This window comes from Pristis pectinata, chromosome 11 (assembly GCF_009764475.1).
Source record: "Pristis pectinata isolate sPriPec2 chromosome 11, sPriPec2.1.pri, whole genome shotgun sequence".
NCBI lineage: Eukaryota > Metazoa > Chordata > Chondrichthyes > Rhinopristiformes > Pristidae > Pristis > Pristis pectinata.
The window spans coordinates 47,034,902-47,052,261 of NC_067415.1; the positions used below are offsets into that span (position 1 = coordinate 47,034,902).

The 17,360-nt window shown below is 39.1% G+C and overlaps 1 protein-coding gene across 1 annotated transcript in view; it reads left to right on the plus strand.

The window, feature by feature from the left end:
• Positions 1 to 17,360, plus strand: part of LOC127576094 (protocadherin Fat 3-like) — a 554,951-nt gene that overhangs the window by 467,092 nt on the left and 70,499 nt on the right. The window contains exons 16-18 of the mRNA XM_052026479.1: positions 11,981 to 12,370; positions 13,282 to 13,496; positions 14,849 to 14,986. Of these exons, the coding sequence (XP_051882439.1) occupies positions 11,981 to 12,370; positions 13,282 to 13,496; positions 14,849 to 14,986 (743 nt within the window). The remainder of the gene's footprint in view (positions 1 to 11,980; positions 12,371 to 13,281; positions 13,497 to 14,848; positions 14,987 to 17,360) is intronic.

Here is a 17,360-nt window from a genome sequence, read left to right on the forward strand (position 1 = left end):
AAAGATACTGGCTGTCTACTCTATTTATGCCTCTCATAATCTTATAAATCTCCATCAGATCTCCCTTCAGCCTCCGCCACTCCAGAGAAAACAACCCAAGTTTGTCCAACCTCTCCTTATAGATGTATAGGTGCCCTCTAATCCAGGCAGCATCCTGGTAAACCTCTTCTGCACCCTCTCCAAAGCCTCCACATCCTTCCGATAATGGGGCGGCCAGAACTGAATGCAATACTCCAGATGCAGCCTTACCAGAGTTTTATAAAGCTGCAGCATAACTTCCTGACTCTTGAACTCAATGTCTCGACTAATGAAGGCAAGCATCCCAGATGCCTTCTTTTATCGACCTGTGTAGCCATCTTCAGAGAGCTTTGAACTTGGACCCTGAGATCCCTTTGCTCATCGACACTGTTAAGGGTGTTGCCATTAACAGTGTACTGTCTCTTTACATTTGTAGATACCATGCATCTTAATCTTCTGGATGAGCCTCTCGTGAGGTACCTTGTCAAATGCCTTACTAAAGACTTTTGACAAGTTATTTTGTTGATGATTGAGGGTAGCCGGATTGGATGATAATTATCTGGATTTAAATTGCCCTGCATTTTGTAGGTAGGATGCTGCTGGCAAATTTTTCATATTGTCCAGGGGATCAGGTGGAAAAGCGAATCAGACGTCATCTTATTCAAGCAGCCTATTCCTTCTCTTATTCCTCATGTTCTGATACTTTGAGCATGAATGGCATTTCCTGGATTGTTGAGTACTGAGGAATTTTAGATATATTGGTGAAGATTTCCAGTGTTTTGTACTAAAAGGGTGACATTACTTAAAACACAGGACTTTACCCAAAACTGAAACCTGCAAAAATTTGTTCCCTGTGTCTGTTAATCTGTGACTGGAAGAGCTCTTCCCTCTGGAATGCTATGGATATCTTGGAATAAGGAATTACATAGAACATGCCATATAGAAATGGCATTCCATTTCAGACCAAACCTGCAGACTACTTGTGCTCTACTCAAGCATCTTGCCTTCACCATCCTTTTCATCTAACTCTATTAGCACAAATGTCTATTCCCATTACCCTCCCTTTACTTCTCATATTTATTTCTCATGTTTCCTTGTGACAAAGGAGGCAGCCATTTGGCCCATCAAAGTCTATGCTGGCACTCAGAGAAATCCCTTCAATTCTATTTCCCTGTAACCTATTCTCTTCCACGTAGCTAGTGACACCCCACCTTCTCCTCACAATTCTCCTACCTCCCATCAACACTAGAGGCAAACTGCAGTAACCATTTCACCCTCCAGCCACCACATATTTGGGATGTGGAATGAAACCAGAGCACTTGGATGAAACCCACGCGGTAACAGGGTGATTGTACAAACTCCACATAGACAACAGCAGAGGTCAGAATTGAACCAGGTTGCTGGAGCTGAGGCAGTAGCCCTTGCTGCAGCACTACTGTGCCGACCATTCATTTATACCATTCACCTCAATTACTCATCAATGTAGAGTTTAAATACCACCATGGCAGGTGGGAATTGTGCACTTAAGTAGTTAAATAAATCTGGAATTTAAAAAAACTTAGCATTGTTTATGATGACATGAAACTACTGAGTTTGAGAGAAACATCTGGTTCATGAAGTTGTTTAGGGGAGCAATATTGCTGTCCTCACCCATTTTGGCCTAATTGGACTCCAGACCCACCATGGTGATTGACTTGTAACTGGCATCTGAAATGATCTAGCAGGCCACTCAGTTCAGGAAATTAGCAATAAATGTCAGCCCAACCAGCCAATTCCACACCCAGAAAATGAACAAATTATAAAAAGGTTTCACCTGTGCGATGAAGAAGTATCTTTTAAGTTCTTAGTTCTCTTAGTGATTATATTGATGGCCCTTTATTTTGCCATTCTTCATAAGTGGAAAAATTGTGTCCACTCAGTCAAATCCTTCCATAATTGTAAAGCTTACCATTAAATCATTGCTCAACCTTTTCAAGTTTCCCTGTTCATTTATTTCACTGGTTATTGCCATCATAGCTCTGCAAAGTATGTGAAGCTAACAGCTATTTATACTGTGAACAAAAAGTTTGTCCACTTAACATTATTTTTGGTGAATCTTGAAACCTTAAGTCAAAGCTTTGAAAGCTTTCACTTTATGGACATTTAGTGCTACATGCTCAAAGTGAAGTTGCCAACCTTCCAATAATGGATTAATAGCCTTGAGACCCTCCAGTGCCTGGAAAGGCATGTTAAATGTGCAGTGAGCATTGGGCCAGTGAATGTTTTATTTAAGGACCCGCTGCTTCAAAGTTCTATAAGCTGTTGGGTATGGAGTAAGGTTAGTGCAAATAAGTTAAGGCTCAGGTTGATTGAGAACTGCTGCAATTGATGATACTTTCTTTCAAACTGCCATTGCTGAGCAAGCAGAAATGGATAGGGACCTTGTGGATGTAAATTGCTAGGACATCAGGACCTTGAAGAGCGAATTGGAACACTGATGAGAGAGTCAGAGGCAGTTCCCGGCAGTTGCCATGCCATCCATGAACCATGCTTATGTGATTGGAAATCATGGAAATGGTATCCCGGAATGCCCTTGGATGTTGCTGTGTATGTCAGTGAGTCAGTTGGTAAAGGGGAAGCTACAGTTCAGAAAGAAAAGACATTTCCAAGGCATCTGTGCAGGAAGTCTCATTGTTGGAGCAAATACAATGGAGACAGGGAAACTAGGAGAATGGAATAAAGTCCTTACAGGAGGCAGAACAAAGAAGAGTTGGGATAGCTGTAGGATTCAGTAAGCTTGCAATGGATGTTGATAGAGAGTCTCTCTCCTGAGATGGAGACAAAGAGATGCAGAAAAGGAAGGGAAGAGTCAGAGACTGACCACACGAAGGTGAGGGCAGGTTGGAAATTCTCAGCAAAAGTGATGAAATTGATGAGTTCTGAATGAGTGCGGGAGGCGACACCAATGCAGTCATTGATGTGCCAGAAAAAGAGTTGAGGAAGTGGGCCTGAGTAAGGCTGAAACAAAGACTGTTTCACGTATCCCACAAAAAGACAGGCATAGCTTGGATGCGTACGAGTCCCCAGAGCTACACCTTTTGATCGGGAGGAAGTGGAGTTGAAGGAGGTTGTTCAATGTGAGAACAGTTTCAGCCAGGCAAATGTGTGTGTTGATGGAGGGGAACTGGTTGGACCGCTATACAAGGAAGGACTGGAGGACCGTCAGACGATCCTGATGTAGGATGGGCATGTAAAGAAATTGTACATCCATGGTAAAGATGATTCTGTTGGGGCCAGGAAATTGGAAATGGTCAAACTGGCGGTGGGCATTGGGAAAGTGGGAAAGTGCTGGACCAGAGAGAAATGAGAGTCAAGGTAAAAAGAAATAATTTTGGTGAGGCTGAAACAATGGGTCCTGCTTGTGGATTTTGGGCAGGAAATATAAGCGGGCTGTGCAGGGCTGGGACTCTTGAAAACTGGAAGCTGTGGAGGGAAGATCTTCTCCAGTCTGTAGGGACGTCCCTGAGTTTTCCACTTTCTGCCACTTTAATTCCTCATCCCATCTCCCACTCTGACATATCAGTCTGTGACCTCTGTACTGTCACAGTGAGACCTAATACAAGCTTAAGGAACAGTCCTCATTTTTCATCTGGGCATCTTGCAGCCTTCTGGACTCAATACTGAATTCTGCAACTTCATGTAACTTGAGTTCTCAGTCTCTATAAGTCATCCATTGGTAATATTAGCTCAGCTTGTTTCATTTCCCCATTTTATTTCTGTGGGAGTGATAGACATGCCCAGCCTGGTCCTGCTCTGCATTTTTCAACTCCAACATTTTGCACACTCACTGAAATATTAACTCTGATTCTCTTCCCACAGATGTGGCGTGACCTACTGCATATTTCCAGCATTTTCTGTTTTTGTTTTAAACTTCCAGCATTTGCATTTTTTTTTTGATTTTCAACCTGGAATATTGGCTTTTTTTAGTCTCCACAGATGCAGCCCCACCTGCTGTGTATTTTCAGCGTTCTCTATTTTTTTAAATTACAAAACCCAGATTTTCATCTTTTTATGAGACAATCTGTTGACACCACCAAAGAAAACTGCATTGAGAATGCAGATGTAATTTTTCTGTTGCCACACAATTTTTATTGGACACCCTGGAGTAAAAGTGCATAATTTCTCCAATACCTCCCAAAACATGATGAGTTCTGACTTTAATGTCTGACTTGTATATTTTTTTGTAGATGTTCAACTTTCTGTGATTAGATATTCAAAAGGCTGAATTGAATATTATTTGATCAGACATGCCTTTCAGCTTGATTCTATTAAAGTATAGCTGAGGGGAACAAGGTTTTCAAAAGTGCTGAGAGGTGTAATAAGTTTTACATTATTCCAAGTTGACTCCAGCTAATATTGCACTACAGAAATGGAACAAAAACAGTGCTCTTATGACTGAGTGATCAAAGTGTCATGATTGGCTTTTAGAATTGCATTGTACGTGTTGTATTCAGATATCACAAGTACGCAGAACATAGAGTGCATTATAATAAATATAAGAAAGCAAAACATTGAAAGATCAGATTTTATTGACATCGATTATAAAAGTAACATTGAAATATCACTTGCTTTAGCTCTTGTGTAATTGTTTATTTGAGAATCATTCGAATGTTTTTTGAAAAGGATTAAGTTGATTTATTGTCTGGAAAATGGAACCCCACTCTGGGAAGATGGTATCAGGTATTGGTGGTCCTCCTCTCTGCCTGCAGGGCTGTTGCTCTTGTGATGTCTGGAGGTGGTCAGCTGTTACTAGTAGCTGTTGGTGTTTCTAATGAGATATATTTGGCAATCCAATGATGAATGGCTTGCATTACTTCAAACAGATGTTACAGGAAAAGTTTGGCAGTAGGTTTTATAGAATAGTATGTAAAGAAAATGTTGCCACTTGATTCTGAAGTGCTGACCATGCAAAGGCACTTCCCATCGTGCCACCAACTGTTCACCCAGGCTAGAAATATTTCAGATTTGAATTTTGAATGTTCTTAAAGCTAAATGCCAACTCAAGCTTTGAGCTGAAAGCCACATAGCTTTCTGAAGACTACCTTATTGTCTACCTGCAATGCACATTCCTGTAGCTGTGACACTTTACTCTGTATTCTATTATTGTTTTACCCTGTGCACTGTGTAAATGCACTGTGTAAAGAATTGATCTGTACAAATGGTATGCAAGACAAGTTTTTCACTGTACCTCGGTACAAGTGACAATAATAAACTAATTCCAATACCAATACCAACTGTAATTTAATTTAGACCACCCACATGTATAATGCCAAATATGTACTTGGGAACAGGCTGAATATTTTTAACACATGAATAATTTTTTTTTCATTTTTTTATTAAACATCCAAGTGCAGTAATTGCTGGAAATCTGAAATAAAAACTGAAAATGCTGAAAGTACTCAGCAGGTCAGGCAGTATCTGTCGAGAGAGAAACAGTTCATATTTCACGTCAACACCGCTTAACTGAGAGAAGAAGTAATTTGCTCAGTATATAATTTTTCAAGATGAAATAGAATCTCCATTCACTCCCTGCCAGGGGCCAACAGTGTTTAAAAACCTGTAAATGCCATCTGTAATAACCACTTCAAGGAAACCTTTTCTTACATATAGATTGTTTCTAGAAGTTAATCCATGGAAAACATGGCTGATACTATTGCCTAGCTTCTCGTGTGTGTTTAGAGCTTAATAAGAGGCAAGATGTCTGTACATTGTTATGATAATGTTGTGTTTAGAGCTTAATAAGAGGCAAGATGTCTGTACATTGTTATGATAATGTGTATCTCAATTTTTCTGGTTCTAACACTAAGCATTGGCATAGTATCTGCAACTAAAATGATATAACATAAAAGTCAGCAGAGCCATTGGAATCTATTAGCTCAGAGTGGATATTTAATCTAAATCAACTCTATTGTGACACAATGTGGTATACCACGCTCAAAATGAGAGTGGGGAGGCTAAAGAAACATTTTTTTGTGTTGCATTAAATGAGTATAGTGCCTTAAAAATAATATTGTATTGTGAATTTTTACATTAAGATAAAATTAAAACCAGTTTTCCATAGAAAGTCAAATTAAATGCTTTGCAAAAGCATCATAACAGTGACCTTCTGTGTTTATTTTTGGTCGTCCCAAATTTCAAGTTTGTTCAGTATTTCTTTAAAAAAAACAATTTATAAACTAAATAAAACAACATTTGATTTGTAAACTGGCAACTCAATCCATTTTATAGTGAGAAATAAAAGCAACTGGACAATTGTAACACATCTGCGGTAAGCCTCTAACAATGAATCACTTTATCACCTTAAATGTTGCAAACTTTAGCTATATTGTAATGCATTATTCTGTAAACATGATAAAGCTTCACAGACACAGCCAATGTTGTAAGATTAACCCATTGCAATGCAGCCAGCATGCTAACTTCATATTGCCACTTATTCTAAAGATTTCAGTACTGTTGATTAGCTGGGATATCAGCAGTGTCATTTCTAGTTTCAGTTAAAACTGGTAGGTACCTCTTAAAAGTGTGTGTGTGGATGGGGAGTGTAGTCATTGGTGAGCAGATTGCATTGTGGCTGGGACAGATAGTGGAAGCCATGCAGGATGGGAATTGACCTTGGGAACACTGAAGAAAGTGTCAATTTCATTTTGGATACAGCACTGAAGGATTCACAGGGCTCAAGGCTCAGCCACAGCAGGAAATGAAGTAACCAGCTGTGGTTGTCTGTGCGAGAGTCAAGGTTTGAAGGCTTGAATGCAGTGCTAGAATAAGTTCAATGATCTCACATAAGTGGTCAAGATCAGTGAATGCATCTTCAAGAACCACATACCAACATCAGACATTGCTCATTCATCTGCCAATAATCAACATCAGTTAGACTTCAAACCCTCTCAATTCAACTGCTGGAAATCTCACACCACAGTACACGACTTGCAACGCTTCCCAGCCCCATTCACCTTTGGGAGCCACAACGTCCAGCAACAGGTATGGCACCCATCCCCGAGTTTTGCAAGACAAGTGACACAACCAGATGCAGTAGGAACTCACCAAAGGAGGAGTGGTGCAACTGAATGTCCTAACCAGAGTGGAGGAAATGGCGCGGGCTGATATTAGGACAAACTGCTGTTAAAGCTGTAGTCAGTGGGAGGTTGAAACAGTGATGGTACCCTCATACTTAATTCTTTTCCTCCCATCTCACCTGCTGAGCACCTTGCTCTGACTTTCCAGCTGCAGATGATGTAATTATGCATCTCGTAGTTCCTCTTCCCTGCCCCTCCCCCACCACCTCCCAACATCCTACAAGAAGTGCGACCTGACCAGGCAGAGCAAGAGCAGCAGGGTGGCAGTAATGACAAAAAGTCACACCAGAATTCGATTTCACACTCACAGTTAACAACTCACAGTCAGACGTCATGTATAATTCAGAGGACTGCAACAAAGTAGGATCTGCAAATGGTGCATACCCATCCGTTTTCCTCTATAGTTCAGATCATCAAAGTGAGTATTCTGCTCCAGAACTAAAGTGCAACCTTGTCACCTAGCCCGATAGACCACTTGATCCCAGTCCCAGAGGCTCACCAAATGGAGATTACTCCTCTATGTTACTGGGTACATCACCTAGGAATACTGGAAGACAAGGAAGATTTGGCATTAAGGACTACACATAGGTGATTGATTCCTTTTTTTATGCAGTGTGGCACAATTTCAGTTGTAAGTCTATTTGTGTTGTTTATTTCATTTGCATTTATTTTTGGATTATGGTTAAGTGAATGGTTGGTTTATAGAGCAACAGTAAGGCATATGACTGTAGCTATGGCAACTTGTATGGGCTTAAACCTGCCTCCCATTCGGATTCCATTCCATTTTCTCATTTCCTCCATCTTCTGTTGTATTTGTTCCGATGTCAAGACTTTCCATATGAGTGCCTCTGAGATGTCTTCTTTCCTCTTGAACCATGGCTTCCTCTTTACATAGTTGACAGAGCTCTCAATTGCATTGAATCTATTTCCCACACTTTTGCTCTCACGTCTTCTCCACCCAAAGAGAGCAAGGATAAAGTTCCCCTGGTCCTTACCTTCTCCCCTATCAGCCTCTGCATGCATTGGATCATCCTTTGCAGTTTCCGCCACATTCAAAAAGATTCCATCACTGGATTCATCTTCCAGTCCCCTTGCCTTTCAATATTCCGAAGGGACTATTCCCTTCATGACTCCCTGGTCCACTCTTTCATTTCACCAACCACTTCCCCATTCAACCGCAGGAAATGCAACTCTTGCTCCTTTACCTTATCTCTTCCGACCACCCACAGACCCAAACAGTCCTCCTCAGTGAAGCAAAGGTTCAGTTCTTCCAAACTAGTATACAACACTTAGCGCTCACAATGTAGTCTTCTGCATTGGAGAAACCAAATGCAGATTGGTTGACTACTTTGTGAGCACCTGCATTTGTTTTCCAAGGGCAACTCTGACCTTCCAGTTGCCTGTCTCTTTAATTCTCAATTCCCACTACCACAGTGAACTGTCCTAATGAAGCCTGAGAAACGGTTTTAGTCTGGGCACACTGCAGCCTTCAAAACTCTATATCGAATTCAACTGTTTCAGTAAACTTGTTTTTAAATTTTTATATTAGAACTGGTCAGTTCTGCTGTAAGATAATTCATCTGTAATGTTAATTCAGCTTTCCTCTCTCTATAGACACTGCCTGATCTGCTGGGAATTTACAAAATTCTCCTTTTGTTTTCTACAACAGCTCTGACCTGCATTTCACTGTGTTAACACGTCCCTTTGTTTTTTCTCTGTCTAACTATCCATGTTAATCTGGAAACCAGTCGGCTCTGTATGCAATGGTTTCACCTCAGCAACCCTGACCTCACCCTATCAACGGTGTTCCCTCTGTCCTTTCACTCCCTCCCCCATCTTTCCTGCAGCTTTAAATTATTTTCCCAATTTCCCAGTTCTCACGAAGAGTCTTCAACCTGAAACATTAATTCTGTTTAACTTTCAACGGATGCTGCCGGATATGCAAATACTTCCAGCTTTTTTTCTGCTTTTAGCTTGGATTTCCAGCATTTGCAGCTTCTTGATTTTAAAGGTGTTTGGGGGTGTTGGTGAAGGGGAGGTCAGAGCTGTAGTTACATCATCGCAGATGAGTTCTTCACTGACAATGCAAACAGAGGAAGGATGTCTGGGATGCCATCATACTTCCATTTTCTCCTTTTCCACTTCCTCCTTCCACCCTTCGGTGGTTTCCAGTATAGCTCATGGCAAGTGCTGATCCCTCATAACGGCAAAATTGTGCAGCATGCACATGGATATTGTAATCCATAGATAGCCTCTCTCTCGTCCAGTAATTGAATTGTTGTGGTGGCTTTAATGCATTGGCATAATGGATTTCCACTACGTGAAGGTATCATTCAGCATTAACTGACTTATTTGGTCCTATTTCACACACAGCTAAACACAGAGGGAGTAGAATCCTACTTAGTTGCAGTACAGGGCAACATTAATGTGAAGTGTCCACTAAGCAATGTGTGGGTAGTTGATAGCTCCAGGTATCATGGCGATGCCTAATATCCTGGCAAAGCTATAAACTTTCTCCACTTGCTAAACTCTTGAAAGAATGAATGAAACATAGATAGCTTTCTTTGAACAGAAGAACTTGCTTGTGTAACTATAGTTTGCAAACTCAAAGATTTTGCAAATACTTCCAGCTTCAGCCTGGAAGGAGCCACGTTCATATTAGTCATGGTTCCATTAACAGATATTGGTAGTGCTGTCCTTAACTTGATCTGAAGTTTTGGCTATATTAATTAGTTAACAAATATCAGTGAGAACATTCTGATTGAGGCACAGATATTTTGAAGTGCATGCACAAGTTTCTGTTCCCTAAGCAGCCGAGAGAGATGTTGCTACTCACCTGGAGCTCTGCTTCCACCTGCAGCTTCTCTTACTCTGCATGCTGCCTGCTTATTCTCTCTGTATTGGCATATTGCAAAAAGAATGTCTGCTAATGGCCTTGTGTTGAAGCAATAAAGTCAGTAAAATGTGTTTCAGCAGCAAGACGCCATTGTCTGTCAGTAACATGGAGCAAAAGGCACCAGACATCTGTAGAATTGTAGCAAAGTTGGAAGGAATCAACCGGCATCTAACTTGTAAATCATGTACAATTCCTGTAAATGGCTCATAAGGGAAATGTGGCTCTTCCTGGTGTTGAACATATTCAGCTGCATGAGTTTAAGAGAATCTATTGGCTGAAGAGTTGAGCTTACAAAAAGCAGTGCTGATATCAGATCATGCATGCTGATTGATGTCATGAGCTCTGTGCTTTGCACTCTTCCAGCAGATGTTCTCTGCATGTACTAACAATCGCACCAATATGGTGTTCTGTGCCATTCGCTCCACAAATGTGAGCATGTACTGCAGCTGGCACTTCAAAGCTCTAAGGGCACTTATAGCATCCAAAAATGTCTGTGGACAATTCCAAATTTTAGCTGGTGGTCTGTGTGGAGCACTTGCTTGTCTCCTATGGATTGTACTAAGGCTGGTTTGGAAAAAAAATTAACTGACTTTAAACAAAATCAATAGAATAGATAGAGTAAAAATAATACATGAAGCTTTTGGCATTGCCACAGATGTGTTGGTGCCTAAGCTGCAGGAACCAATCAAGGCAGGGTTTAAATTGATCAACAAAAAGTTAAAGACAACAATATGGGTTCAGAGGAATTAAGAATGTACACCCAAAAAAAAATTGATATTTGATATACATTTCTGTATTTTTCATGCAGAATAGGAAAAGCTACTTGTTCAGTAGTAAAAGTAACAAACTACTCCCTAAATATAAGCAGAAACAGGAACTATCAATTTTGAGACTCCAAGTTTATCAAATAGAAAATTGTCACCAGCTGCTGAACTCTCAACATACTGGTTAACAAGATTTTTTTTACATTCTGTTTTATGGTGTTTGTCTACTACATGTGATCGTAAGGCATCATTATTCTCTTTTATAGACTATGTTTTTATTTCAGAGTCCTCCAAATCCATGGCAGTGTACCTGCATGTTGTAGCATGCAAAATTTACTGTTTCCTATCAAGAATATTGAAGAAACTGCTAAGTCTGTCAAACACAATACAGTGTTAAGGAAAATTTCTCCATGCTATTCACTTTTGACAGTGTTATGCTTTATTTTATATTTCTTTCAGTTCATTGGCCTTTAGCAAGCAAAAGGCTGACCATTTTAATTATTTGCCTGTTTTCTTGAATCCATTATTGAAAAGGACTCGTCAGAATAATATACACAGAGAAAAGTATTTTCTACTTGATTTCCTCTGTCGCTCGTACAGTAGTTTTTGCTAAAATTAACAGAAATAGGATGATATAATGCAGAATGACAAGGCACATTAGTCTGCGGATAAAAATTATGCTTCTTCCTACATGTGGTCTTTCAATATTTATTCCTTACCCATGCAATTTTGAAGCAAAGCCGTTGAGTTTATGAAATAATGTTTGAAATTGGCTGTTTTATTTTTAGTTCTGTAATTTCCTGTCAACATTAATGTGTTCATTCTATGGTGCTGCTTCCCAGATGTTATTCTTTGGTTAAATAATTTGAATTACAAGAGCTGCAGGTGCTGAATGTGATGCATGTAATGGGCTAAATAATTCAGAATTTCTATAATTCAGAAATTATTTGTTTAATTCATGTTTTAAAATAACTATTTCATATAAAAAGTGATAAATATGAAAAGGAAATTATATATAGTCTATTTTATGAACAGAATACTTTAATCATTGTTGTGAAAATCTAAACCTTGGGTATTTGTATTTGCTGACATGGTGTACAGTGTATTGTAGTTCTTCTAATTGAAAATATACTCATTAAAATACACCTACAGTAACTGATTAAAATAATCTTTGGTTTTGGAAACAGGCCCAAACAGAAATGTGGAATACACTCTTGTTGACTCTGCTGATGGATTTTTTTCTATTGATAAGTATTCTGGAATCATCAGCCTGGAAAAGGCACTGGATAGGGAGCAGCAGGCATTATACAATCTCACTGTCAGAGCCACAGACCAGGGAGAGACGTGGAAGCTCTCAACTTTTGCCACAATCACCATCATTGTATTGGACATCAATGACAATCCGCCAGTTTTTGGGAGACGAGACTATCTAGCCACAGTACCTGAAGATGTAACCCTGGGTACTGAAGTTCTGACGGTCTACGCAGCCAGCAAAGACATTGGTGCAAATGCAGAAATTACTTACAATATTAGATCTGGTAATGAACATGGCAAATTCAGAATTGATCCTCAGAAAGGTAAAAGTTCACCTTTTCATTAAAGTAAATATCATTTTACTGTTTATGCTAAACCATCAAGTATTTATTGATTTAGTGGCAACCAATTTAATTAAAATGTTAAGTATGTTCCTTAATTGAGGGAAATTCACTTCCTACATATTTGAAAAGTACAGGCATTTTTCATAAGACAAATAGATATTTCATTGACTTATATGGTCATTGGAGTTTTCTAATTGATATCACAAAAATAATTGATTTCCTTTTACATACTGAGTAAAGCTCCAAAAGCATCTATTAAATTTAAAGTCGCTTGTTACACTGCTGCTAAGAATTTAGGACATGCTTTCATGTAAATGAGCTCAAATTTAGTACATAATTAAGAACATGAAAAATCATTTGGCAAATAAAGCTATCCCTTTAAAATTTAGCATCCCGTTCTAAATATATTGCTTACTCCTTGTTTGTTTGGAAATATGTATCAAAGTTTCTAGAACGAGTAGGAATTTTACATATCTCCTGCTTTTTGTGAGTATTTTCTGTATACTAATTTAAATTATACTCATTGGCTTTCAAGCATTTGTCAGTGCATTGGACTTTGCATATCAATAGTGTGAACCACAAAATTAAATTAAGACATTGGTATAATTATTCAAGGTGTTCCTGAATATCTAGTTGAATGAGGATCCATGGCAGAATTGTAGACCCATTGGGCCCATAAATGATCTTAAGCAGTGAAAGATGAGCAAACTGACACTGCTGGATTATTTTAATATTCTGTGGCATTCAAATAAATTTAGTTTATATTATCCCAGTAATAAATACAGTGGATGCCATCTTGGTAACTGTATGAAATTATCTGGAATTAAATTTTTCTTTCATAGGATTCAGACTTGTTTTACAATATTTTTTGAACTCTCCTTTAAATGCAGGAATTATTTCTGTAATTGAGCCTCTTGACTATGAAACTTGTAAGGATTACTACCTCACAGTTGAAGCCAGAGATGGAGGCTCTCCTTCACTGAGCACAGTCACTACTGTCAATGTCAATGTAACAGATGTCAATGATAACCCACCAGAATTCAGCAGGGATATATACAATTCAGTTATCAGTGAAGACGCACCCATTGGAGATTCCGTTGCTTTGGTACGTCTGTTTTTTTTCTACAATGCAATTCAACCACATAGTGAAAAAGTATTCTTGAAGGTCGTATAAATTACAAAACTGATCATTGTTAAGTATAGCATTGCAAATTTATTGGTGTACACATCGAAAAGCAGAATGCTACAACGAGGCACTGCAGCAATAGACTAATAATAGAAAAAGGTTGAACTCATTGATAAAATTCATCTTTCCTGAATAGGTAGACGAGGTGCCAGTGGAAGGGCACTAGATGTGACAGAATCCATTTCTTACCATTTCCTTCCCTCTGCAAATTCTTGGGATTAATTTCAACACAGGTTGGTGTGGGTATAAAGGCCAAACTTCAGTTTAGGCGCATTCCGTAGCTTTCTGAAGTTTTGTCAGATGTGCTAACATTCGGGGCTGCACCCTACCCCACCAAGCAGAAAGTAAACACAAGTTGTGAAAGCTGGATGAATTTCCATTTGCTTTTGAGCCAACTATCAATGGAGCAGAAAAGAAGAATGTTTCCTCACTGTTTGGCAGGCTGGAGCCCATCTCTTGTTCCCATTACCTGAGCTACTGGATCCCAGAATGTGCTCTGATATCCTGACAATGGTATTAGTGGTATTTGCACCACTGCTGATATAGTTACCTATCTTTAAAATGCTGATAACTTACCTCTAGATTTGGGGTGTTGTCATTATGTGATAGTGGGCACTTCTAGTTTTATCCACCCTTAGGCCTTAGAAAATCTTGACAAACAAAAATAGAAATTATGACAAAGCACTAGTTATGTCATCTTTAGCTTATAACGACACAGAAGGAAACCATTCAGCGCATTGGCTCCACACTAGCTCCCAGGGAGCAGTTCCATCTTCCCTATACACGTGTAATTTATTTCCTACCGTGCACACCCATCAACTCTACTTTGATTCTTCTCAACATTAACCAAGACTAAGGGTTAGTTTAAAGTAGCCATTTAATATACCAGTATGTCTTTGGCCTTAAAGTCCATTTAAAGTTAATTAAACAGACTACATCTTTCCTCATCTCTAAATCCTCCTCAAAATGTACCTTCTAAAATATCTTTGATCACCTCTCGAAACCTGCACTTGGTTTCGTGTTCTCTTTCAGCCAAGGTTTTACCCATGAGATGATCTGCTAAATTAGAGTTGCTAAATAAGTGGATGTTGTTATTGTTAAATATAAACATATTGGCAGGAGATACTTGTGTTCAAAAGGGCCTTTTATTCTGATTGTTTGTCTTGAGCATAAAGTTTATTCTTCTATCAGTTTTGTTGACAGTTTGACACAAAAGAATATCTGTTTATCAATTATATTGTTCAATATTAACTGTGAATTTAATTGCACAGGTGCTGGCAGAAGACTGGGACAGTCAAGATAATGCACAGATTCATTTCTCCATTGTGAATGGAGATCTGGGTAATTACTTCAGCATCAATCCAGTCACAGGCTTAATCCAAGTCAAAGAACAACTTGATAGAGAAAAAGTAAGGAAAGATTGAACAAGGACTATTCTTGAACATTCTGCTAAAATATTTTGAAATTGATTTGTAATGCCTCAAAAGTAAAAAAAAAACAGGAAATGGTGGAATTGAGCAGCAGGTCAGGCTGCATCTGTGGGAAGAGAAATGGCTACAGTTAGAACTAGGAAGAAGAGAAGAGAAGCTCATTACTCTGCAGGGAGGGTGGGGTAGGGGATGTCTCTGATAGAGTAAAATGGGCTGACCATGGGGATAAGCTGTAGTCAAGGTTACCTGGTCTTTGAGTGAATGGGAGTAGTTAGAGGTTGAGAACATAGACAAATGAATGTAGAAGTTATGAAATGCAGAGCAGGAAGACATACCTGGCAGGTCAGGCTGGGCATGTCCTCCTCTTTTCAGAGAAATAAAAGGGAAATAAAAACAAATGCGTTGAGCCAATATCACAGGTGACTAATACAGACAGAAATCAAGTTACCAGAAGTTGTAGGATTCAATATTGAGTCCAGAACACTGCAACATGCCCAGATGGAAGATGAATTGCTGTTTCTCAAGCTTGCATTTGGCCTTATTGTCATAGTGCTGGAGGCCACAGACTGATAGGCCAGATTGGAACTGGGATGGAGAATGAATGAGACAGGCAACAGGAAGCCCGAGGCTGCTCCTATGGACTGAACACAGGTACTCCGTGAAGTGATCACCCAATCTGCATTTGATTTCTCCAATGCAGAGAACACCACATTGTGAAAACCAAATGCAGTACACTAGCTTGGAAGAAGTGCAAGTGAATCACTGCTTCACCTGGAAAGACTATGGAAAGAAGGTTTCCAAGGAAATGAGGCCCATGGCTGACTGGGTGACTATGGCCTGATATTCGATGATGGGGTTATGATCCAAATGAAAGCATCAGGAAGTGTCTGTCCCTTGTCAGTGGGTTTGATGATGATATCAGGGTTGGTTCTTTGTGAGTAGAGTGCTGCACATTCAGAAGGTGGTAAGTTAGAACGCAAGAAGGGAATGGAACAGTCAAAATGGTCAATGTCGCTTCAGCAGTTAGCAATAAATAAACTAGTGTCTCATTGAATTAAAAGTGCAACATAGTGTAGTATTGAGCCTTGCAGTCAATGACTGATTTCAAGTTCAATGCTCAATATGTGTCACGTGAGCTTAGCTGGGGTTAAAAAGGACATTCTGCAGTTGGCCACTGCATTCCCGGATTATCTAGTAGGAAACTACAACCAGTTATCATGCTTTTATTTGCTGCAAAATGCTGTTTCATTGATGCCTTGTAGTTCAGCGTACCTTTCCTAATGGGAAAATCATAAATAAACCATTGGGCATGCTCCTGCAGAAATATATTGATGTAAATAATTTAAGTGAATTTGAGTAATGGAGAAATGAAATTGCAGTGCAAACAAAAATGCATCAAAATATATTTCAAGATACTATAAATCACTTATTTAATGCAGAAGCAGCAAAAGGGGTTACTTAATTCAGAGGCAAATGCAAAGTACAAATATCAAATGCAAATATATTTTGTTAAATATATAATCCAATCTTTCAACTTCATTTTTATACTTCAAAATACTACCTTTGTTTGATTCATGCAAATCATTTATTATAACACAAACTTCAACATTATAATAATTCTATTACTTCTACTTCTGAATAAAATTTTTCATTGAAATATTTATTTTTTCTTATGAAAATAAACCAGTGCATTTAGGGCCTAGAAGCTATTGCAGCATCCTTGAAGGCCGCTGTTGGGACTGTGGTGAATTGTTCCAGCAACTTCCCTTGTACAATTCTGCAAGCTAGAGGCGCCATTTGTAATTCCTGAGCGAGCTTGTCAGTGGTGACTGGTAGGTCATTTTCAAGAGAAATGCAGCAGCCCACAGTTTCAGTGTAAAACTGGGAGGTGTTTAGCTACACCAGGCCAATTAGCTAACTGACAATTCAAACAGGAAGGGAATTTTTATTGGTGTTAGTAGGATAAGAAAAACTATATGTATGATCTAAATCACCTTGAGTCTGTTGTTTAACTAGCAATAGGGGTGCTGGAAAGAGGAAAAACTTGGTTTGTGATGGAGTTCTAGAGAGGTATTACTTTTAGTTATTCCTCCAAATTCACTCAGGCCTAACACATTTTCCTGGGTTGGGCCCATAAAGTATGTGTAGCAGGCTCACAGCAGCATTCATGACAAGAGGAGTCTCTAACAGTCATGCAAACCCTGGCAAGCCTGAAGCATCAGGAAGTAAATCATACATTCAGACAGAAAAGGAAAGATCCAAATGCGTTGTGATTAAGACCAAACTTTTGAGGCAACAAATTCCAACCTGTTGAGTCCTTCAATAAACATGACATGTGTTAGAATGGAAGGGT